Below are 26,766 nucleotides of genomic sequence, written 5' to 3'. Positions count from 1 at the left end.
GACTTTGTCGTCTCCTATTGGGTTTTCATTTTCCTTAATCTGGTTAGTCTATCTCTCTAAAAATGGAAACTGTGGACTTTCCATCCACACCCCTCACACTTTGAAAATTTTTCGTCTTTGTCTTATAGTTTTGTAAATTATATTTTTGATCCATAGTCTTTTTTTTTACCCAAAACTTTTATAATTTACATTTTTACCCATAATTTGGTTATTTACATTTTTGACCCATATGTTTTATAACAACCCCTCAACTTTGAAACTTTGTATTTTTAGCCCTCAGTTTTGAATTCCGTCACCGCTCCATTAAGCTTTTAAACTTTGTGTATTTATCCTTTGCGTTGTTACTCCATTTTTTACGCCCCCACCCTCTCAAGTTTTAAACTTTGTGTTTTTACTCCTTACACTATCACTTCATTTTAATACCTCCTTAACTTTGAAAATTTTATATGGTTAACGCATCATATAACGTTTGGACTAATCCATTTAATGTTTGCGATGTACCCTCATCACAACGCGTGCAGGTCTAATTTCTAGTTGAACTTATGAGCAATGTTTATTGATTTTTATCATATTGGCAATTTTTTTACATATGCGATAAATAGATATTGTAGACCTAATTTTTCATCACAGAAATTCAACTCTCATCACTTAGAAAAACAATGCCTTGTCTAACGCCTTATACCATCATGTCATCAAAGGATATTGAACTCTCATCATTAATTCTGCTATCAAACCAAACCATCTATTCACTTTAAATACTAACTTTAAAAGTTAATCTACATTAGATACTAACTTTAAAAGTTAATCTACATTAGAGCGGATGATCAATATAAATTATTTTGAACTAGAGGGGTGCTCGACGATAAGGCAGGGAACACATACATCAGTAATCATGTAACATGCTAATTTTTAAATAAAAAACTATAGCAATATATACCCGAGGTGGCTAGTTTGTCTTATATACAAAAATTTGTTATTGCCAACTTTACACTTAAAGTTAATATTCTCTAAGATGTTTGTAATTTCCACTTTAAGGTGGCTAGCTGGCATGACTTATGATTCTAACTTCTCAATAAGTTGTGGGGAATGATAGCCCGAACATCTATTCACTTCGTGTATTTTATCTTCGACAGTTTGGTCTATAGTGTCTTCGTGGTGCAAGATTCCATTTATTTGGGCTTTTTCGGGTGAAGGATTTACTCGAATCGCATGATTTCATCGGTCTTAAAGGGAAGAAAAAAAGATATACAAGGTATTATTAGAATTGGGTGTTGGAGTATTTGGAAGGCCAGGAACGAGGCCAGATTTAACAATTGTGTAAAGCTGGAGGAAATAATTCGGGAGATAAAATCGTTTGGCTTTTTTTGGCTTAATTCGAGAGCTAAGGATGGGGTGGTCAAATGGAAAGATTGGTGTAGTTTTATTAACATGTAATTGTTTCCTGTTTGTTTGTTTCTTTTGTCGCCCTCCTCGGGTTTTGGCGTTTTGGTTTTAATGAAGTTCTCCTTTAAAAAAAAAATTATCATTTTTAAAATCAAGTGGACTCGAAGCCAAAGTCATATCTATTTAATTGCTTCTCAATCTCGTCTTATTTACTTTTATTCTTAGTTTGTCTATTTCTACCATCACTGCCTATTATCTCTTTGATTTGACTAAACAACAATGAGAATTTATTATTGAGAGCTAACGTGCCCGTTGGTTGGGTAATTAGTTTTTACCAAGACTATACTACATTGCGATATGTGCACTTGTCATATTGTGTGCAGCTAGATCGACATAAAGCAACGATTTGTGTAAGAAAAATAATCTTGAAAAATATATATACACTCTCACACACATCAATGTGTTTGTAATAAAAACAAAGTGCATAATTTGAATTCAACTAAGAAAATCACAAATCGGCATTTGATTTAAAATTGTTTACTAAATTCAAATCGAAATTGAATACTCAAAGAAGGAATCGAATTCGATCCAGATTTCTTGTTTCTCGAATCCATTTCATTAATGTGAATGCAGTGATAAATTGATGTAACATCATTTAAAATCTCATCTCATGTTGGTGCTTAGTGCTTTTTATTTATTTGCTTTCTTAAAAACCCAAAAAATCTAACACTATTTTCTTTTTCTTTTCTTTTTGTTTAGTTCAGTTCAGTACAACACACATTTTTCTGTTTGTTTTATGCATGCGACTTAGGACCGATTTTAAACTTGTTTTTGACACACCTTTCGACATCGATTACTAAACTAAATGGGTGGTGTTTGCGGGTTGGTGCGTCCACCCATGTGGAAGCAAAATTTTTTTACACAAACCCGAGCACGAAAATCGTGTCAGATATATTAACCCGAACATGACACGAATATTTGATGTGCCATCAATTATACATATTTTTAGTGCATAATTACCCCCTAAATTTGATTATTGTAATGACTTTTTAGTTGAAAATGCTGCTAAAATTGTTCCTATTTGACAAATGCAAGTTTCTAAGGTCTGGGAATGAAAAACGAGCATACACGAAGTTAAAACTCGAGAATTCTAGAGAATTAGCAAGTTGCCAAATACGGTCGTGCACAACACCAAGAAGCACAAAGTCAAAAAATCAACCGAAGAAATGGTCAACAAACGTCCACCAACGGCCAAGCATGCTCGTGCCCTTAAGGCACGCTCATGCTTAGGATAAAGACAAAGATAGAAGGTTCGAGAACCGAGCAAGAATGCCACATGTTCAAGTCTTGTTGGGACATTTGGACAGGCATGACCGTGCGTAAGCATGCACGCCCGTGCCTATAACAGAATCGCAACGGACGAAATCAGAAAAGGACAAGAAGTACAAGATATGTCAGGAATCCTCACCATGCATGGTCGTGCCCCCTAGGCACGCCCGTGTTACCCTGGCCTCATCCAGGCTTTAAACAAAGGCCGTTGGCTACCCATTTTCATCATCTCATTTCACCCACTCCTCTTCCACATTTCACGGTCTAAACCCACCTCATTTCACCCACTCCTCTTCCACATTTCACAGTATAAACCCATTGGCTGCCCATTTTATGTGTATTCCTTTAAATTTATATGTCAGCATGGGTAGATCTACAATTGGTAGTGGGGTAGCGGCCGCCCCCTTTAAAAAATTATAGTGTATTCTTTGAGCAAAAATCCCGATCGCCCACACTTAGTGGGTCGGGATCCACAGACCCTAATTTTTTTTAAAAAAGTAATAGAAATTACATGAAATTCAAGCTTGTTGGAGTGGCAAACCCCTTCCATCTAGGGCTGTAAACGAACCGAATGTTCAGCGAACAATTCGTGAACTGTTCGGTGGGAAGTTCGTTTATGTTCGTTCGTTTGTTTAATAAACGAACGAACATGAACAAGAAATTTCATTCGATTTGTTAAATGAACGAACACGAACAGAGGTCTTGTTCGTTCGCTTGTGTTCATGAACGTTCGGTAAGGTGTTCGTGAACGTGTTCATGAACATTCGTTGATTTGCATTCATTTATGTTCGTACGTTTGTGTTTTACATGAAGATCTTTGTACTTACATATATTTTGTGTGCTTGTTGTATTATTAAACTTTTATTTATTTTATTACCCTAACAATTAAACTAGGAAACCCTCTTTCACCTTGTTTATGCACCATTTCCTTTTCATTTCTAATTGTTTACATTGGCGAATACGATCGACCCCCATTCCACAATAAGGGATTCAATTTCGAGTGCTACTTTCTGGGCCATCTATCTTTATCCTTCGTCATGTTTTCCAAATTCGTTTGTGTTCGTGAAACGTTCGCGAACACGCTTATTTCCTTAATGAACGAACACGAACATAAAATCTCGTTCGGTAAGTGTTCATGAACCGTTCGTGAACACATTTATTTCCTTAACGACTTGTTCGTGTTCGTTCGGTTCGTTTACAGCTCTACTTCCACCTTAAACCAAAGGTCTCAAGTTTGAGACTCTCTACCATTTGTTTTTATTAATTTTCCCACTAGCAGACCTTTTTTTTGTAAGTTGTTTGTTTTAGTTATGCTATGCAACTGCAAGTGTTCTTCCGTAGCTTCTCTGTACAAATCACTAAGTAAAAGTCAATGGTTTATGTGAAGCATTGGTAGTTTTAATAACTCTCCATATTATCTATTATCTATATATTAAAAACAGAATTCTATTATCTATATATTAAAAACAGAATTCAATAAATAGTAACTTTAATATTATAATATTATATATAGTTTCTTTATACTTTTATTATTCTAATATTATAATAATTATTTCCTTTACTTTTTATGTTTAACAAATTTTTTTTTTCATATTGTTTCTTAACTTAAATGATTTATTCCTAGCTTTAATGATTTTTTTATCACGGGTTGGGATAAGCTTGGTGTCAACCAGTATCTAACCGCTATAGTTATCGAAAATACCCATACGATGATGTTCGATATCGGCAGATGAAGGTAAAAACCGGCACCGGCCTGGTACAGAAAACGCCAAAAGTCGGAACTGTATTAACATTGAAAATCTTTTAGTTTGAGAAATTCGGTACTGCTACCTGGTACTATTTGCTCATCTTTGATCACGGATACCGTACGAAGGACGGTATCATACATTTTTTTTTGTTAATTTTCTTTAACATTTAATGATTTCTTTTTTTTTAGTTTCAGGGTAGGATGAGCTCGGTGCCAACCGATACCGAATCGGTACTGGTACCGAAGATACTGGCTACAGTACCGGTATATGAAGGTAAAAACCGGTAGTGAACCGGTACCAGTAACGCCAAAACTCGGTACCAAATTGGTACTTAAGATCTTTCGGTTCAGGAAATTCGGTACCGGTACTCAGTAACATTTGCTCATCTCTGACCACGAGTTTCATACGAACAACATGTAGGAATCAGTTTGTGTAAAATAAATAAAATTCTTTTATTAACTTGAATTGTAGAAACAAATCAGAATGAAATACAATTACAGTACAAATTACAACTGAAAAGAAAATACAAAAACAGAAAACACGAACAGACGAAACTGTTCTTGGCTGAGGATCGTGTTAGACACGGGTCCCTTAAAACAAATTTCGTGTCTCCCAGGAGAACACGTTTGTTTCCAGGATACAACAACCGCAAGCAGTTGCACTGCCGGTCTTGACTCCAACCCGAAGGTGTACCTTGCTTGCTTGAGAGAAGAAGATGAAAATTCTGTAGTGAGAGAAGATTGTATAGAGTTGGTAATTTTTCGGTGTATTCTTCAACAGGGGTACCGCCCTATTTATACTAGCTGGACTTGAAGAAACTGAAAAACGAATTTAATGGGAGAATTAAACTGCATTAAACGTCTTCAATGCACTTTAATCCGTCATTAAATTCTCAGTCAAACGCATTAACTACGTCAGTTTCAAATGCTGAATTGTAACTGCACAGCATTAACTGCTGCTGGAAGTTTCTGCGCGCACGCGCGCGCGCAAGACACACTGGTGCGCGTGCAGGTCTGCACCCTCACGCGCGGTGCGTCCACTTGGCTCACTGCCATGCGCGCGTGCGCCATACTCACTCATGTCCATGCGCGCCTGCGCGTGTGCCACGTCACCTGTGAGCCTCTACGAGCACGCCACACAGTCGCGCCGTTTTGGCTCACTTTGGTGCGCCACGCACGTCACATCAGGCCTATGCACCATACGCGCAACCGCGCGCTCATGTGTACTCGCTCGCGCGCGTATGCGCATGACTGGCACGTCATGCGCCAACATGCCACATAACCAACCACTTGGTCCTTGCAACCCTTGTGCTTCCACCACGCGCATGCGGTCAAAAATACAAAGGCGGCTCTCAAGCGGCTCGCGGCGATGCGAAGTGCAAAGTGCGCCATCAAAGCGCCACATTGCGCCTCATCGCCCACGCCACGCGCGCGTGTGCGAGTGCGAGTGCAAGTTAGGGTGCTCCACACCCTTCGCGAGTACACTAGTGAGTGCTTCCATGAAACAATAAGGATGGAGAGTTCCCACTTAAATACCCCTTTAAGTTTCAACTCTCATCCGATGTGGGACAAGGTGCCACTTTCCCACATTTTCAGCATTCAAGTTTCAAACACCAAACTTTGAGCATCGATATCTCATTCATCTTAGCTCCATTTTGGATGTGGTTTAGTTCGTTGCGAAGCCCTTCCAACGTAGAACACAAACCCACAAATAAATATATAAAACCCGCTCATTTTATTATATTTATTTCTAGTCCAAAATAGGAAAAAATCATTTTCCTATATTTGTGAAAAATGCTATTTTCACAAAATTTCCAACAATCCCCCACATGAATAGAAATCGATCTATCAAGTTTCAACGATACACGTTCAACAGTTGAGAATTGCAAGATAGGTAGGTGTAACCTTTGAACCTTCTTTTGTGAAGCATACTTAGCCTCCCAGGGTCTTGTAGACGCGGTGTCCTTGAACAATCCCCCATTTATGTAGGCGACAATATAAATTCACACAATACTCTCCCTAGTCGAGTCAAGACCTCATGGTTGTGTCCGTTCATGGTCATGGAACACGTTCCTGGTTCTGCGAGAGCTCTAGGATTTGCGCCTCCCCACAAATCCATTCGAAGCGACCCCACTTCTCTCTAACATAGGTGATTCCTCTGAATCATTAAAAGCATCATGGTTAATTTGGATTTCCTCAAAATCCTTAACCTCAACATGCTTAACCTTTCCTTCATGTCACTGATTGGAATGGACTAGGAAGTATACAACTCCCTTTATTGATTTTGGGGCACCCCCCACAGTGACTCCCTTTGGGTTTATGATTAAGTTTGCCTATTGAACCTAGATCTTGGGATCTCTAGTCAACTAGGTTAGGTTTCCCTCATATTCCCTTCATCTATGGGCTTTAGTCCCATTCCTCTTGACAACCTATACACCTTATCTGTGCTTAAGCCTTTTGTTAACGGGTCCGCAATGTTCTCATTTGACCTCACATAGTCAACTGAGATAACACTCGTTGAGATAAGTTGTCGTACCGTGTTGTGTCTATGTCGAATGTGCCTTGATCTGCCATTGTACATCATGCTTTGTGCTCTAGCAGGAGCAGACTGATTGTCACAATGTATGCAGATCGCCGTTAACGGCTTTGGCCATCTTGGAATATCTTCCACAAATTGACGTAGCCACTCCGCCTCTTCCCCGCTTTTATCTAAAGCGACGAATTCGGATTCCATCGTGGATCTCGCTATAACCGTTTGCTTGGAAGACTTCCAAGCTATAGCTGTGCCAGCAAGTGTAAACACGTAACCACTTATTGATCTGTGATCCTTTATATCCGATATCCAGTTCGCGTCAGTGTATCCTTCGATCACTGATGGATCACGGGTATAATGCAATCCATAGTCTCTCGTGTATCTTATGTATCTGACCACCCTCGTGATAGGTTTCCAATGATCCTCGCTCTGATTACTGGTGTATCTACTTAGCCTGCTTACAGCATATGCTAAGTCGGGTCTAGTACATGTCATTAGATACATGAGACTACCAATGATCCTTGAGTACTCTAACTGAGAAACACTCTCGCCTCTATTCTTCCTTAGGCGTTGGGTATTATCAATTGGAGTTCGAGCTACACCCGTATCATCCGAATTGAATTTCCCAAGGATCTTGTCCACGTAGTGAGATTGACTCAACACAAGACCATTTTGGGTTCTAGTGATTTTAACTCTAAGAATCACATCCGCGAGACCCATGTCTTTCATGTCAAATCTCGCTTTCAACGTGTCTTTCGTTGAGTTGACCATCTTATCATCACTCCCAATGATAAGCATATCATCTACATAAAGACATAAAATCACATAACCTCTTGGCGTGTCTTTAAAATAAACACACTTGTCGCACTCATTTATTTTGAAACCATTGTCAACCATGACATGATCAAACTTTTGGTGCCATTGTTTTGGAGCTTGCTTCAAGCCATACAAAGACTTGACCAATTTACATACTTTACCCTTGTTTCCAGGGGCGGAAAAACCCTCAGGTTGTTCCATGTAAATTTCTTCTTCTAAATCGCCATTTAGAAATGCAGTCTTTACATCCATTTATTGAACTTCCAAATTTCTTAGAGCCGCAATTGCAAGAACCAATCTTATAGAGGTTATTCGCGTAACAGGCGAGTAAGTATCAAAGTAGTCTAGACCCTCCTTTTGTCTAAATCCTTTGATCACTAACCTTGCCTTGTATTTATCAATATTTTCGTCGGCTTTCATCTTCCTTTTGAATATCCAACGATATCCAAGTGGTTTACAACCAGGTGGAAGATCTACTAACTCCCAAGTATGATTTTGCAATATAGAATCAATTTCATTCTTAATTGCTTCTTGCCATTGAGGTCTTCTGCGGAGGTAACCGCCTCGCGGTAGGTATTGGGCTCACCCTCAACCATGTAGCTCATGAAGTTAGGACCAAAGGATTTTTCAACCCTTTTTCGTTTACTTCGTCTAAGCTCACCCTCCTTGACCTCAGGTCGTTCATGTCTTTCATCTATCCTAGTAGATGAACTTGGTCCTGCTTCATCTAACCATGTAGACGAACTTGGACCGGCTTCATCAACCGCTCTTGATGAAGGCGCATGTGTTTGTCCTAACATAGGAAACACATTCTCAAAATATGAGATGATATTAGAATTTGCCTCCATGATAGTGTGTTTGTGTACATCGGGATTCTTGGACTCATGTACAAGAAAACGATGCGCACTACTTTGATGTGCATATCCAATGAAAATGCAATCAACCATTTTGGGTCCTATCCTAAGAGCCTTAGGAGGTGGTACAATCACCTTAGCTAGGCACCCCCACACTTTCAAGTATTTGTACGAAGGCTTCCTTTTTCTCCATAACTCATATGGAGTTTCGTCCCTATTTTTCAAGGGTATCTTGTTCAAAAGATAGTTTGCTAAGAGAATGGCATCCCCCCACATTTCTTGGTTCATTCCCGAGCTTATCAACATGGCGTTCATCATTTTTTTCAGTGTGCGGTTCTTTCGTTCCACAACGCCATTTGATTTTGGAGAATAAGGAGGTGTACACTCATGTACAATGCCACTTTTTGCGCATAAATCCGCAAAAGGTGCAATATATTCACTTCCTCGGTCGCTTCTCAAAGCTTTTATCTTCTTTTAAGTTGATTCTCAACTTCATTTTTGTACAAGATAAACTTCTCTATTGCTTCGTCTTTACTCTTAAGTAAATACACGTAGCAATATTTCGTACAATCATCAATAAACGTGATGAAGTACTTATTTCCTCCACGCGTGGGAACTGCTTTTAAATCACACACATCGGTATGAATTAAATCAAGGGGTTCGGTTATTCGTTCAACCGATTTAAACGATGATCTCGTAAGTTTGGATTCGACACATGTCTCGCATTTGTGATCGGACTCGATATGGAATGTTGGTATTAAATTTAATTTAATTAAACGTCGTAATGAATTAAAGTTTACACGTCCTAGTCTACCATGCCAAACATTAGAAGACTCAATCATGTAAGTAGAAGTAGAAATTTCATTCATACTTTTGTTTTCGTTTACAACTGAAACATTCATTTTAAACATTCCATTAAGGGCATAGCCCTTTCCAACAACCATTCCACATCTAAACAAGACAAAATTGTCCGATTCAAACACTAGACGAAAACCAAACTTGTTGAGCATCCATCCCGACACGAGATTCTTCCGTATCTCTGGGACATAAAGCACATTTCCCATATAAAGCTTTCCTTCACCCGACACTTCCTTGAATGTAGAGAAAAGACCCTTGTCTCCACAAACATGGCGGGTTGCACCCGTGTCAACGAACCATCCTTTTGGGTTTTCACCCACTGCGTTGACTTCTTCAATCATAGCCGCTTCCTCGGTTATCATTGCAATCAGAGGCATACCATCCTCATCAACCATGTGCGCACGCTCACGCTTAGGTTTCTTGCATTGGTTAGCACGGTGCCCCGTCTCATTACAATTGTAACAAGTACCTTGGAAAGGCGCAGGCTTCTTTTTCACAGCCCCCTTTTTCGGTCCAAGGTTGTTAACCTTTGCTTTCCCTTTGTTGTTGTTTTTACCCTTGCCCTTCTTGCCCTTTGAGGACTCCCCAACTTCCACCATGTTTGCTTTAGCCGCAACTTGCAAAATGGTGCCTTTTTGGGCCACCCTGTTGTCCTCTTCTATATGAAAACGGACGACAAGTTCCTCAATCGTCATTTCCTTCCGCTTGTGTTTAAGATAATTCTTAAAATCCAACCAAGCAGGAGGTAATTTCTCAATCATGGCTGCCACTTGAAACGTCTCGCTGAGTACCATACCCTCAGCGTGGATGTTATGAAGTATAATCTGTAACTCTTGGACTTGGTTCATAACAGTCTTGTTATCAACCATCTTGAAGTCCAAGAAACGGGCGACAACAAATTTCTTTGTTCCCGCATCCTCCGTTTTGTACTTTTTATCCATGGACTCCCACAATTCTTTGGAAGTCTTGATATTATAGTACACATTATACAGTGCATTCGAGAGACCGTTGAGAACATAGCCTCGACATATAAAGTCCGAGTGCTTCCACGCCTCTACCACGCTTAGAGCCTGAGCATCGGTCTCCCCTTCCGCAGGTTGGGGAACAGTCTCCATCAAGAACCTCGCAAGGTTCATGGTGGTCAGGTAGAAGAACATCTTCTGTTGCCACCTTTTGAAGTGGAGACCCGAGAACTTCTCGGGTCGTTCAGCATGATTCGCCACTGGGGACGCTCCCACAGTGTTGGCTGGGGTACCGACAACAACGTTGACGTTGGTATTTTCAGTCGACATTCTGAAAAATTCTACAAAACCAAGTTAATAAATTTGTTAGAATAATAAATGTGCTGATTTATTATTTTACTAACAAAATCGATGAGTAACAAAATCAGCCTCGTAGCTTCTAAGTCCAACTTTGAAGACTACAAGAGAAGATCTTAGAACCCAAAGACGAAGAAGGAGTAGAAACAGAATCTGTTTTGACAAAAGTCGCTACTTTGAATCAAAACAGGAAGAAAAATCTGTTTTTCTAAAACACAACTGTATGAATTCAAAACTGGTTCGAATCCACAGCAGTATATGTTTGTGATTATACACGAACGATGTTTTAAAAAAATTGTTTTAAGATTGTAGGAATCCGTTCGTGTAAAATAAATAAAATTCTTTTATTAACTTGAATTGTAGAAACAAATCAGAATGAAATACAATTACAGTACAAATTACAACTGAAAAGAAAATACAAAAATAGAAAACACGAACAGACGAAACTGTTCTTGGCTGAGGATCGTGTTAGACACGGGTCCCTTAAAACAAATTTCGTGTCTCCCAGGAGAACACGTTTGTTTCCAGGATACAACAGCCGCAAGCAGTTGCACTGCCGGTCTTGACTCCAACCCGAAGGTGTACCTTGCTTGCTTGAGAGAAGAAGATGAAAATTCTGTAGTGAGAGAAGATTGTATAGAGCTGGTAATTTTTCGGTGTATTCTTCAACAGGGGTAATGCCCTATTTATACTAGCTGGACTTGAAGAAACTGAAAAACGAATTTAATGGGAGAATTAAACTGCATTAAACGTCTTCAATGCACTTTAATTCGTCATTTAATTCTCAGTCAAACGCATTAACTACGTCAGTTTCAAATGCTGAATTGTAACTGCACAGCATTAACTACTGCTGGAAGTTTCTGCGCGCGCGCGAGCGCAAGACACACTGGTGCGCGCGCAGGTCTGCACCCTCACGCGCGGTGCGTCCACTTGGCTCACTGCCATGCGCGCGTGCGCCATACTCACTCATGTCCATGCGCGCTTGCGCGCGTGTGCCACGTCACCTGTGAGTCTCTACGAGCACGCCACACAGTCGCGCCGTTTTGGCTCACTTTGGTGCGCCGCGCACGTCACATCAAGCCCATGCACCATGCGCGCAACCGTGCGCTCATGTGTACTCGCTCGCGCGCGTATGCGCATGACTGCCACGTCATGCGCCAACATGCCACCTAACCAACCACTTGGTCCTTGCAACCCTTGTGCTTCCACCACGCGCACGCGGTCAAAAATACAAAGGCGGCTTTCAAGCGGCGATGCGAAGTGCAAAGTGAGCCATCAAAGCGCCACATTGCGCCTCATCGCCCACGCCACGCGCGCGTGCGCGAGGGCGAGTATGAGTTAGGGTGCTCCGCACCCTTCGCGAGTACACTAGTGAGTGCTTCCATGAAACAATAAGGATGGAGAGTTCCCACTTAAATACCCCTTTAAGTTTCAACTCTCATCTGATGTGGGACAAGGTGCCACTTTCCCACATTTTCAGCATTCAAGTTTCAAACACCAAACTTTGAGCATCGATATCTCATTCATCTTAGCTCCGTTTTGGATGTGGTTTAGTTCGTTGCGAAGCCCTTCCAACGTAGAACACAAACCCACAAATAAATATATAAAACCCGCTCATTTTATTATATTTATTTCTAGTCCAAAATAGGAAAAAATCATTTTCCTATATTTGTGAAAAATGCTATTTTCACAAAATTTCCAACACAACATAATTAACATACAACTTTTTGGTTGATTTTCTTTTCGTGTTTTTTTCTAAATTTTCTTTTTATTCTTGTCAGCTGTTCGTGCGCAACGCGCTTGTAGTTATTTTAAAACACATATAAACACAGACGAAATAACAAAAGAAGTTCGCCGCAACGCGTCGATGTCATAAACCTAGTTTAAGTAAAAGTGAATTGGTTTATAAATTCTTAGCTGCAAATGTGAAAATAATGTATTCTTTCATATTACCAATTATTTTTTATCGATGAATCCAATGTCTACAACAGTGTCCATGTTACTCCAAATCTTCTGAATTCATTAACAAAAATAAACAACATCAACAACAAAGTCATGAATTTTTTTTTTTTAAATTCAACTTATTTGAATCATTAAGGCACTTCTGATGGTATATGGGTTTAAGAACTACTTGGTCATCCTGTCCTTGCCCCGAAAATTCTAACTTTTTGTTATGAAAAATTTCAACACTGAAAAAGAGGACCCATTGAAAAAAATCATGGGTCCGTTACTGCCGATCGCTCCCCTTAAAAGTTCAGTTAAATACCCGATTTTCCACTTAAAATTATGATTGATAAAAAGTCGAACTGAATATTGGAGATGTGGCCTGATTTGTTTTAATTTATCGAAGTGATTTATAGTATTTAACAAATGATCGGTATTTCTTATTTCATTATTTTATATTTTTTTATAACTTTACTTACTTCATTGTTTATCAATTTATATATTTCTTTTATAGAACATTAAGCTTTTATCATATTTTTTAAATACCAATGAAATCGATACTCAAATAGTCAAAAAGTTGAAGTTGACTTTTTTTACAAAACTAAATTACTTGTGATCAGATTGATTAATGGTTATTTAACTAGTAAAACATTCGGTTAAAACAAAGTAATAATTTTCGTGTTCACATACGGTTTATTGAAGTATTTTATTTTTATTATGAATTTCTAATAACGATTAACACAGTTTTATAATGTTTTTAAAATTTAATTTAATTGTCTTTTTATTATGTGACCTGACCCGACTTGGATCAAAAAAAATATTAATATTTAGCTTAAAAATTTTCGAACCACATACAAAAATTTTTCTTGACTACCACTCAGGTTATCTATATTGGGGTGAAGGGAGTGGTTACCTATTTCAAATAGGTAAACTCCCCTTTCAACCAATCAAACAGTGCCACGTCAATTCACCTAATTAGTTTACCTATTTGCTCAAAAACGTTGGCGATGGTTTACCTATCTTGGATTAGGTAAATTATTTTTTTAAATTATGTGTTAAGATAAAACAAATAAAAATCAAACTTATAAATAAAAAAAAAAAAACCATTACATTAAAATCTAACATAAAAAAAGAAAATAATAATAAAACAACGCAACAACTAAAAAACTAAAAATTACAAGGCCAACAATATTTTTTTGCGATCTCGCGTTTTCTTGCGAGTGTGATTTCCAACATCGAAAGGTGAACATTGTCGTGAGGCCGGTTAAACATCTCCAAGTCCTTGTCGAACACAATTGCTCGCATCGCCTCGCGTTGCTCTTCCGTCAACGACATGTATTTTTCCTCTCGCAACCTTTTAATTAAACAAATAAAAACTAACTAAGAACTTGAAGGCATGATGTAAACCCACAATATGATCCATTTGCCATGCATGTTGCACTGTTGTTGCATGGGACGTGGGATGGATCGTATCAATTGTTTTGAGGTAAAAAAATAGATAGAGTTTGGTGGCAAATATTAAGAAAAGTAAACCTTGTTCTATGGCTGGCTTGGACACAAAATGAGTTTAATTCAAGAAACTTTTTCAAATCTTGCAGTTATAAAAAAAGATTACTTGGATTGATATGTATTCTTACATAGCATGTTTTGCAAGCCTAAGACTCAAATTTGTATTTAGTAGTCAATCAGGTGATATCAATGATAAGTTTTGAGGCAAAAGAGATAGTTGGATTAAAGTTTGGTACTGGCAAATGTTAATAACAGTAAGCTTTGTGTGCCTTGAGGTCGACAACTGTGACGAAATTGCTTAAAAAATAGATAGTGAGTGAATAAGTTGTAGTTACTTAAGCCATTATATAAAACCTTAAAGTAGTTACTTAACCCATATATAAAACTTTAAAACTAACATATTTAACATTTGTGTGGCTAATGAAGTGGAAAATGAGGTGATATCAATTATCAAACGTTCCATTAATTGGTGGACTAGTGGTGGTCATATATAGATTGGACCATGGTTGATTCTTGGGCATGTGGAGGTGAGGTGGAGCCACTAGATAAGAAGATAAAGATTTCTAACAATATGAAACCCCATAACTTGGCTCTTTTTCAACTACTTTTTAAGAATATGAATCAGGAGTGTGTGCACCCATGTGATCATCATCCCAATCCGGTTTTGATTCGGTCGCTGTTGATAGCAAGATGTGAAACCGTGCAAGTCCTACTTGTACAAATCCCTTATCCTATCAGTGTCACGTTTACCTTTTTAACAAATAAGGAACGAAAAGGTGGCCCAACCATCTTAATCAAACATATGTTTTAAAACTAGCTGCATGTATGTCTATTTTTCCTGCTAGTTTTGGAGAATAATATCCTTGGTGGCAAGATGGGTCTGATAGGTTTAGCAATCGTTTTTCGACACAATATTAGCTAACTAATTAATATGTGGCTTAGGTCGTTAATTAGTTTTTTATATACTTTTTTTTTTCATGATTTTTTACAACACATGTATACTAAAGTATATTCAGTTAATTTGTTTTCATTTAGTATTTTCACAAAAGTTTGAAAATATGTTACTGGAAAATATATATAGATAAAAAACATAAATTAAACAAGGATGTACATATTTGCACACCAAAATGCCTATTTACACAAAAAAAACCCTAGCTTTATATACGCCGTGTATAGGTCTATACGCGGCATATGCACGTTTTTCAATTTCCAAGAGAATCTCTGATATCATGTGGGAACTTGTCCCTTCATATACTCCACATATAAGTCTATACGCAGTGCATATAAAGGGTGGGGTTTTTTTTTAAGAAACATTGTTATACATTATTTATCGTTTTAGCAAACTTTTATAATAAATAAATTTAAAATAAATAAATAAAAAACAATGTTAAGTATTCTATCGTATAGTATAATATAATATAGGTCTCGTATAGGCCTATGGCTCTAGTATCGTATCATATAGTGTAGTATAAGTCTCGTATAAGCATATACATGTAATATAATATTGTATTCTATCGTATCGTATCATATAGTGTGGTATATGTCATGTATAGGCATATGTGTGTAGTATCGTCTCGTATATGACTATAGGTGTAGTATCGTATAGTATCGTATCGTATCGTATCGTATCATATGGTGTCGTATAATTCTTGTATAGGTCCCATATAGGCTTATAGGTCTCGTATAGGCCTATAGATGTAGTATCATATTGTATTGTATTGTATTGTATTGTATTGTATTGTATTGTATTGTATTGTATTGTATTGTATTGTATTGTATTGTATTGTATTGTATTGTATTGTATTGTATTGTATTGTATTGTATTGTATTGAATAGGTGTAGTATAGGTCCCGTATAAGTCTATAGGTGTAATATAGGTCTCAAGTAGGCCTATAGGTGTAGTATAGGTCCCGTATAGGCCTATAGAACTATACTATACTACACATATACGAGACTCAAGTTATACTACGTTATACGATACGATACGACATGATACTACATCTATAGTTCTATACGAGGCCTATACGGGACCTATACTATACGATACTACACCTATACAGGACCTATACTACGCTATACGATACGATACGATATCACACTTATAAAAACCTATACGAGACTTATACTATACACTATACGATACTATACAATACCCGTATAGACCAATAGATATAGTATAGATGCCGTATAGGCCTATAGGTGTGGTTTAGGTATCGTATAGGCCTATAGGTGTACTATAGGTCCTGTATAGGCCTCTAGGCATATACAAGACCTATAGAGGACCTATACGATAATTATACTACATTATTCGATACGATAATATAAGATATGATACTATACAAGACATGTAGGCCTATACGAGACTTATACGACCCTATATGATACGATACTACATCTATAGGCCTATACGAAGCCTATCCGAGACATATACTATACGATACGATACTTAAAAATGTTTTTTTAAAGTACTTATTATAGAACTTTGCTAAAACAATAAATAATGTATAAAGTTATTTCCTACAAACCACCATTTATATACACTGCGTATAGGTCTATACACGACGTATATAAAGGGTCGAAAAGACAATTTTACCCCTGGTTTAGCTACGCATAGCACCAAATCCAGAGGTAAAATGGTCTTTTTTACCAAACTTGCCCCATGTATACGCCACATACAGGGCTGTACGCGGCATATAGTTAAAAACAGTTTTACCCCTGGATTGTGGACCATACGCAACCCAAACCAGGGGTAAAATTTCCTTTTTGACCCTTTTTATACGCCGCATATAGGCCTATACGTAGTGTATATAAAAGGTGGTTTTTATAGGAAACAATTGTATACATTATTTATCGTTTGACCAAAGTTCTATAATAATTACTTAAAAAAACATTTTTAAGCATCGTATCATATAGTATAAGTCTCGTATAGGCCTATAGACGTAGTATCGAATCGTATAGTGTTGTATAAGTCTTGTATACGCCTATAGGTGTAGTATAGTATCATACCTTATCGTATCGAATAATGTAGTATATGTATCATATAGGTCCCTTATAGGTCTTGTATATGTCTATAGGCCTATACAGGACCTATAGTACACCTATAGGCCTATATAGGACCTATACTATACCTATAGGCCTATATGGGACCTATACTACACCTATAGGCCTACACGGGTGTTGTATGATATCCTATAGTATCGTATCGTATCGTATTGTATAGTATCATATCAAATAGTATATAATATAAGTCTCGTATAGGTCCCCTATATGTCTTGTATGTGCCTATAGGCCTATACGGGACCTAAACCACACCTATAGGCCTATAAGGGACCTATACTACACATATAGGCTTATACGGGTGTTGTATGGTATCCTATAGTATCGTATCGTATCGTATCGTATAATGTAAGTCTCGTATAGGTTCCTTCTAGGTCTTGTATATGCCTATAGGCCTACACGGGACCTAAACCACACATATAGTCCTATACGGGACATATACTACACCTATAGTCCTATACAGGTGTTATATCGTATCGTATAGTATCATGTTGTATCGTATAGTGTAGTATAAGTTTTGTAGAGGTCCCTTATACTATACTATACTATACTATACTATACTATACTATACTATACTATACTATACTATACTATACTATACTATACTATACTATACTATACTATACTATACTATACTATACTATACTATACTATACTATACTATACTATACTATACTATACTATACTATACTATACTATACTATACTATACTATACTATACTATACTATACTATACTATACTATACTATACTATACTATACTATACTATACTATACTATACTATACTATACTATACTATACTATACTATACTATACTATACTATACTATACTATACTATACTATACTATACTATACTATACTATACTATACTATACTATACTATACTATACTATACTATACTATACTATACTATACTATACTATACTATACTATACTATACTATACTATACTATACTATACTATACTATGCACCCACAACCAGGTCAAGATCAAACTTCCGTAGCCGCGTGGGCAAGAAATATGATTCCTCAACCATCCATAAGTGCAAGTCAATGGGCTTTGGTATCGAATCAAAATCAAAACATACAGAATCTTTTGGTAGCGAGAGGAGAAGGATATGCAGCTACTAGAAAGACACGTCATGATCTGTTGAAGAAGAAATTCGAATCATTTCATTTCTTAGAGAATGAAACCCTAAATGATATAACTACTCGTTATTATCATTTGATGAGTGAAATGTATTATTTTGGTGTTCTTGCATCTCAACAGGAAATGGTAGCACGGTTTGCTGATACTCTACCTCCAAAGTGGAGCCCATTCATTGAGCTTTTAAAGCATACGGGCGTTCTAGATGCTGTCAATGTTAATATCTATGAATTCATTCAGAAGTTGGAGCACAATAACGAAGAGGAAATTCGGAAAGCTAAAAGGATTGCACCTACTCAAAACACCGAAATATATCTTGCAGGTTTTAACCAGTTAGCTAGTTCCAGTTCAGCTCAACAACCGAAGTTACAAACGACGTTTATGTCAAATACAAGCTCTTTTCCGTTTCCACAATCAGCTCCACCTCCGGTTTTCGATCCACGTGCCTATCTACCTCCACCGCATGTTATTGCTCAAGCTCACGCCCTTTCAAAACCTCAGCTCGATCCGAATGCCTGGCTCCCTAAACCCCAACCTCAACCTCAAGTTTCCACAGCACAACCTCAATTCGATCCAAGTGTCGATTGTGGTCCGGTCATACAGTTGGGAAACGGTGATCAAACAAGAACTGCGTTTTATGCTGAAATTGTCAAGAATGTCAATGATGATGAATCTTCGGGAAATGATGATAGTTCAGGATATAGTGGTAGTATTGATGAAGATGGTTCAGGTGTGAGTGATTACAGTTCAGAATTGGACGTGAAGGAGGGAATGGATTCTGAAGCTGATAATTTGTCGAATGATGCTAACAAGAAATCTGACTTGATCAAGAAAGCTGATGCTACATCAGAAGAAATGGAGAAGATTCTCACTGAAGATGGATCTTTCTCTTCTCAGACTGCCTTTATGGCTAATGTCACAGTTTCTACAAGTCAGGTAAAATCTGAAACTCCTAGCATATGTAGTGATTGTGCTGATATGAAACATAAATGTGCTGAATTGAAACGTGAATCTGAAACGGTTCATAGTCACAATCAGAGTTTGGTTATTGAACTGTCAAAGTGCAAAGAGGCAAATATGGCTTTAGTTAGAAACGAAAACGAATTTAAATCTGTAATTGAAGCCTTAAAGAAAAGTGTTTCCGAAGTGAACAAAGTTGTTTATCATAAACAAGTTAGTATTAATGATTACATTAACATCATTGAGGAAACCAAAACAGAACTAGCCATTGCCAAATGCGAGCATGATGCTATCAAGCAAAAGTTGGAGAGTTATTCTAACTCCCGATTTGTGCTCGATCACATCATAGACGTTCAAAAACTGAAAGGTAATGTGAAAGACATTGGGTATAAGTCGTGTCCGCCTCCTTTGAGACACAACTATACCAAGATGCCCAATGAAGAGGATATGCCTCGGTATGAACCCAGTGTGCCTCTTGATTACGAGGAAGTTACTACTGGCCTAGGGTTCAAACCGGACAATTCATCGGAGGGCTCATCTGATAACAAAGAAAAGTCATCATGTGCTTCAAATCAAAGTCCTCCAACCATTGAGGACTATGATTCTTCAGATGATGAATCAGATGTGAATGACCAGGATGAATCACTTGATGAGACGAAAGGAGTAGAAATTCCAATTGAGAATCATATTCTTTGTGATCCTCCTACTCCTGCCGTGCAACCTGTTGCCAAGCAAGTGATAGATCCTGTCAAGGATGTCAAAGATGACAAGGAATGTGTCTGCTGTTAAGAGCAATAACTTGTTGTATACTTTAGTCGGTGATAGTAAAATTTATTCAGACAAAGATTTTCCAATCAAAAATGTCAATCAATCTTTGATTGACAAAGTGTTTAAAGATACTACAAACCAGTTTTTGGGAAAGACAATTCCAGGAGTCATTGTAACTCAATGTGACTCAATTTCAAAAGCTGATATCAGAAAACAATTTGGAAAACATAAATCACCGACAAAGCAACAACCAATTGATTTTAAGGGTAAACAACAACAATAACGAGCTCCAAAGCCAAAGGCTAAGGTTGATTCTAAAGGAGCTCGTTACAAGAAGAAAACAAAAGACGTTAAGTTTGTGGCCTCCAAAGGTACTGATAAAGTGGAGACTTTTGAAAATAAGTCAATTATCGATTTTGTACAAAAAGTCAACATTTTGAAACGTAATAGTGATAACCATTACACCCAACACACAAATGGGTGTGAAGCTAGTACCTCTGGGTCTACAACTTCTACGTCAGGTCGTCGATCAGATTCTCCTAAGTTTGTTGAAAGGAGAACTTGTTTCAAATGTGGGAAGTTTGGGCACATCATTAAAGACTGCACAAACTCGCCCAAACCAAATTTTGTTGAAAGAACCCCTTCTGAACAAGGTCACTCACAACGTCGTCTTGTTTCTCCAAAACATGATAAAAGAACTGTTAAGAAACAAGAAACGAAACAACGACGTCAAAACATCAAAGCTGTTGAAAAGGCTTTAAAATCTGAAGTCAAAACAGTCAAAAGGGAACCAAGTTCTTCACAATCATTAAAACCAGAAGTTTCAAAATCTGTTTATAAGAATCAAACTGGTAAACAAAAACAAACTTGGAAACCTAAAACGGGTGAAAGTTCAAGGGGAGGTGCTGTGTTTGAAAATCATCAGGAAATTGAAATTACATTTCTTGATTCTCGAGGGTAACCCAAGTCTATGAAGGCTTGGGTCCCCCTCTCCAACTAATCTCTGAGTGAGTGTGCAGGAAGTTCCAGGAGGAACTATCGATAGTCATAGGATTATTGATAGTGGAATATCCTTGCACAAGATAGGCGACAGAAGAAATTGTTGCCTTTGATGGAGAGAAAAAGAAAGGGGAAACAGAGTTGTCTGTTGAAAGAATTTGACAACTTCGACAAAATGAAAATCATACCAAAGTGTGATTGTTAATGGCTTTGATCGGGTTCCCGGGATAGATTCAAATCAAAATGTACGCACCTGCAGCACGTCTGAAGTTCATAATCAACAAGATGAACGTGCAATGTACATTTCTTCGCGGTGTGATTGAAGAAAATGTGTTTGTTGAACAAACCAACCGGGTGTGCGGATGCCTTGGCATGGATTTCACAACCGCACACTACTTCTCAAGAGAAAGACAAAGACCTTCGCTGGTGCAATGTGGAAGACCAGCCGGAACCAAAGGTTTTTGATCGTGTTGCTGTGAAGACATTTTCCAGTAGCTACAAAATCGACTTTGAAGTCCACACCGGGTGGATATCCAGTTAAGGAGAGCGCTCAGATTCCTGCCATTGCACGAAGAAGTTGCAGGATTACGGTTTTAAATTTCTAATCTCTCCTATGCTTGTCAATATTTAAGCTGCTTTATGAATTATTATCATCTCGTATAGCACTCTTTGACCAGACACGTTGAACTCAAATATCGCCTCACACGTGATTGTTTCACTATGAAACTCGTCAATGTTGTCATGGTCCGCACCGCTTACCGACGTGCCAACTCATTTTCCCAAAATTCGATAAAATCATTTCTGATTAAATTAATTTTGGTAAACGACATTGAGGTTAAACATGAGTTAACCGACATCAGGTAATCGTTTTTGTAAATATCTTTGTGTCTTTTAAATTTTATCTTAGTTTGTTGATTTTAGGGGGAGTAAATCCAAATTTGAAAAATCCAAAAAACATCAAAAAATTTCAAAAACACAAAAACAATAGAAAAACAAAAATGAGTTTCCTGGTGAGAAAAAGAGAAAATGATAGTAATTCAGTGTTCTGTCCAAACCTCTTTAAACCATAAATGAAATACGATAAGCAGCTCTATATAAGATGTATCGGTAGGCTCACAATCATTTTAAAGTGTGCAGGGTGATATAAACCTTAATCGACTGAAGACCAGATGGGAACCATTCATTGGCATATGGTCTTAGTACCGAAATTTCGTTTGAGAGATTGCCGAGGTTCTGAGATATTTGGTGTTTATACTGCTTATCATCTGCGTATCATGGTTGTATCTTTTACCGAAAAATAACGGGGACGCAAGTCTAGATCTTCCATGATACTATACATACGTGTACATATTGCATACGACCTCAATAAGTGATCAACAATCACATGTCCAACAAATAAGTGATAATATATCACATTTATCCGGGAGTCAAGTTCGTCTCTCTGCTGTATGAAAGAACTGACTTGTTCACGGACTTGCTCCTGTGCCCTCATGCATATGAAAATAAAGTTCCTCATCAATAAGTGATTATATCACATAGGGCTTGTTTTCAATCAAAATAAGTGAGAATCTCACATCATATACGGTCAAACAGATGATAAACGGTATACTCACCGGTAAGATGAACTCTCGTGCATACCTTGATACGGGAATGTGTCGTGTGTGGATGAACACCGGTATGTAAGTATAATTCACACCTTAACGTATCGCCTCACCATGATTACATTTGATAAGTTGAGCTTATGTGGACAACAATACCGATAATTGTTATAGGATGCTTATGTAAATGTTAACTAATTGAACAAAAAGAGCGTTTTGACATGATCGTACACTGATATGATTCTCTTACCCTCGAAACTCGCAAAAAGATTGTCTGTAAATATTTATTTATTGCTTTCGTTTCTGCATCTTTGTATATATTTATTTATTGTTTTCCGTCTTTACATTTGAAAAATGAAAAATACCAAAAAGATTTCAGGTGTGTTTTAATATAAACTTTAGAAAATCCAAAAAGATTTTGCTTCTAGTTTATTTTTGATTGACCGATGTTGGAACTCAAGTCTATCCTACCCAAAATCCTGATCGTAAGCCGGAAAACAATTGCATCTTCATAAATGTTCGAAGTTAACAAGTTTTGAAAGTTAAAGAACTAAAATTGAACAAATTTTAAACTTTCAAACTGTTGTCGGTTGGTTGTTTGATTGAGATTTGATCTCACATGTGTCGCTTGTTTATGGAAACTATATTCCAAGCAGTTGTTCTCATTACGCGTTTAGATTTCTTGCATGTGCAGATGCTAAAGGCGAGGAGAACATGTTCGATGACAAGCTTGGAATGAAGACACGACATAGAGGCATTCAAAGGATAAAGATGATCGAGTTGCCGATGACCCTTCATCAACACCACAAGGATCTGAAGAATTGTCGATCAAAAGATTCACGAGCATAACTCAATGGAGAGTTCATTCTAAGGGGGAGTTTGTTAACACACTTTCTAAATGAAATGGGGAGTTTGTTGATACACTTTCTTCTTACGGCGCGTGAAGACTTTGAAGATCCTTCGACATGAAAGACACAGAAGACGAACCATCACGAGTAGCGTCCAAGGGGGAGTTTGTTGATACACTTTGTGTGGACGCGACTCGGCTCGGTTCAACTTGGTTTCGACTCGGTTAGGTCCGGCTCAAGCCCGACGTCACGACATTCCTCCGTCGTGCGCCCCAGAGTTCGACACGCGAAGCACGGAGAGCCGCGACATTTCCCGATGACACATCATCATAACATCATCATGATGATGTCACTAGTTTTGTCATGTAGTTGAAAATTAATGAAAATATTCAATCTGTATGTACATTGTCGACGAAACATAATGTGTTTCGTCGACTAGGGTGTTTCGCCGTGGGCTGTCCCTGTTTCGTCGCCTGTTGGGCTTCTTCAGGCCCAATGTTTGGCCTAAAAGTTGTTTCGCCGAGTTATTTATGTTTCACCGTGGTCTGTGTCTGTTTAGTATAAATAGCTCTCATAGTTTCTGTGTGAGACTTGGACGCGAGACGAGAGCTGTGAGACTTTGAGAGAGAGTCTGTAAACATTGTTTGTATATGTTTGTATCGTTCTCATCCCTAATCAATAGATATTGAATCTTTTGGTTACGTGTGTGTTCTTGTTAACTGTGTTTGGTTTGCACCGTCACGGCGATTCCGCACCCGTTACCGTGTTTGTGATAAACAAGGATAGGTTTTCGTTATCAATCCACCGAAAAAACGGGACCTACAAGCCTTAAACAAATATTGACGCCAACAACAATCAGTTGTTTGGTTGAGTTGTTAAAGCCTAAACATTTTAGAAAAATAGTGACACCAAACGATATTTATCATATGTATTACGTACTTGTAGTTGTTAATAACCGGTTATGATAGGATGGAAATGGAATATATATGCATAAACCAATATTAAAATACATACACCTACGAATAATTAATTTGTGTCCAAGCTCATTTTGTTGCACAAATCCCTCGACCAATCTCCGCTGAAGATCCCTTTGTGTTTGTGGGCTGGCTTTATTATGGGACAGAAAAAGACTTTAGATTCTCCTTCCCCCCACATCAACACGTGGGCAAGTGATGCTCTAAATACATTTTTCTCTGCCCTTTAACGGGCCCAACCCATGCTTTTTTGTTGTATGTGTATATATTCTCCACCCTAGTTGTTCCCAAAGCCTTATATAAACCTCCACCGTCATCTCCAGAAACTCAAATTCTTTTCTGCAAGCCTCCTAAAAACCGAAACTTAAAACCCTATAGCTAGCTGATCAATAGTTAAGGATATGTCTGGTGTTTGGGTGTTCAACAATGGTGTGCTTCGACTAGTGGGGAACCCTGGAAGTGATTCCTTTCAGGGTTTGGCCCGACGTAAGGTCTTGGTTCATTTACCCTCCAACGAAGTGGTTACTTCATACAATGTACTCGAAAGAATCCTGTCATCATTCGGGTGGGAAAGGTACTATGATGATCCTGATTTGTTGCAGTTTCACAAAAGGTCAACCGTGCATCTCATTTCTCTCCCTAAACACTTTAACAAGCTCAAATCGATGCATATGTATGATATAGTCGTCAAGAACCGGAACATGTTCGAAGTAAGAGATATGTACATTGACTAATGAACATATATGTTGTGTTTTCTGTCTGAATTACTCTCACATTGAAGTCAGTGGGTTGTTTGTTTGTTAGGTGTAAGTATGTACCTTAAATCGCTTAAAAAGTTACTCCAAGTTCTATTATATGAGTTCCTCATAATGTTTGAGTGAGCTCAAATTTGAAGTTTCTTTTCTTTTTAAGATTTAAGAAGCTAATTTCATGTGGATCAAGGGTTGATTAGTGTTCATGTATTTGTAAATATTATATCGGGTTCTCTGTAATGAAAAATCTAGTTTCTGTGTGATTGCAAGTGTGCGTTAAAAGTGGTTGGTAAGCTTGAGATTTCTGATCGGGGGGTCGAAAATGTATATACCAAAAATTTCTATAAAACCGGGGGGTCAAAAACGTATATACCCAAGAATTTCTATACGAAAACTACATACTCTCCACTAACGAGCGAAAAGTTCGGGGAGTCGGCCGCCCCCTCCCACCCTCACAAAGCTACACCCTTGGTTGGTGGGCGTCTTCTAATTGGAAATTCAAATGCCCAATAACTGAAAAAGTTGAATGCTCAAGAATTTTATTTTCTTAATTTTTTTTTCAATTTTCATAAATATATCATTGAGGACTTTCAACGAGAATGAATACTTCACTGTCCCTTGGTGAAAATATAATCCATCAGTGAAGGTCAGTGGGAAAGGGGTGTGAGTAAAGCGTTTACCAACGGATCGCCGACGACTTAGCTAGAGGGCTTATCGACGAATTACAGACACTTGTCATGATCGGATCACCATGACAATATCATCCAATTAAGGGTTAATTAGCGACAGACATTGACCTTTCGTTTAGTGCGTATGAGTTACATTATAAGATTTTGCAAGCTTGTAGGACTATGATAAGGCCTTTCAAAAATAATAGCACAAAAATTTATAGACTTGCAGCGTTAACCAATTTTTCCAACTACATTAGTCCCAATCTTAAAGATGTTCTCTTTTTTTATTTTATATTTTTTGCAGCAGTACTATTACCATTTTTTGGCCTAAGTTGTCCTGATGATAATTTGTCGCTAGTGGCGAAACTAGCCCATTAAATCAGGGGTTTCCCAAAAAAATACTTGTCGTGCAATCATACAATAATAAAAAAACGACAATAAATAAAGTATCAAGATTCAAGGGCCAAGAAATTGAAAAGTGAAAACTCACAACGAAACGCAGGGACGAATCACGAATCTGTAATCAGCGATTTCACAGGGAGGGACGATGTTTCTGAATTCTAATTCTGACCTTTTCAAACTTCAAATCACAGATGGCTTCTATTCTATTCTATTCTATTCTATTCTATTCTATTCTATTCTATTCTATTCTATTCTATTCTATTCTATTCTTATTTCATAAATCAGATTTATCGACTTT

The 26,766-nt window shown here is 37.7% G+C and overlaps 1 protein-coding gene across 1 annotated transcript; it reads left to right on the top strand.

Moving 5' to 3' along the window:
• Positions 1–24,990: 24,990 nt before the first annotated feature.
• LOC110863891 (flowering-promoting factor 1-like protein 3) lies at positions 24,991–25,599 on the top strand. Its single transcript, XM_022113123.2, has one exon. It carries the CDS (start codon positions 25,045–25,047, stop codon positions 25,375–25,377), a length of 333 nt encoding a protein of 110 aa, XP_021968815.1. The 5' UTR covers positions 24,991–25,044; the 3' UTR covers positions 25,378–25,599.
• Positions 25,600–26,766: the final 1,167 nt, after the last annotated feature.

This window comes from Helianthus annuus, chromosome 6 (genome assembly GCF_002127325.2).
Source record: "Helianthus annuus cultivar XRQ/B chromosome 6, HanXRQr2.0-SUNRISE, whole genome shotgun sequence".
In the NCBI taxonomy this organism is placed as follows: domain Eukaryota; kingdom Viridiplantae; phylum Streptophyta; class Magnoliopsida; order Asterales; family Asteraceae; genus Helianthus; species Helianthus annuus.
Note: the sequence above shows the minus strand (reverse complement) of the source record. Positions and strands in the feature narration are given on the sequence as shown.

Coding starts and splice junctions, on each gene's coding strand:
- LOC110863891 (XM_022113123.2), top strand. CDS start 25,045: ATGTCTGGTGTTTGGGTGTTCAACAATGGTGTGCTTCGACTAGTGGGG.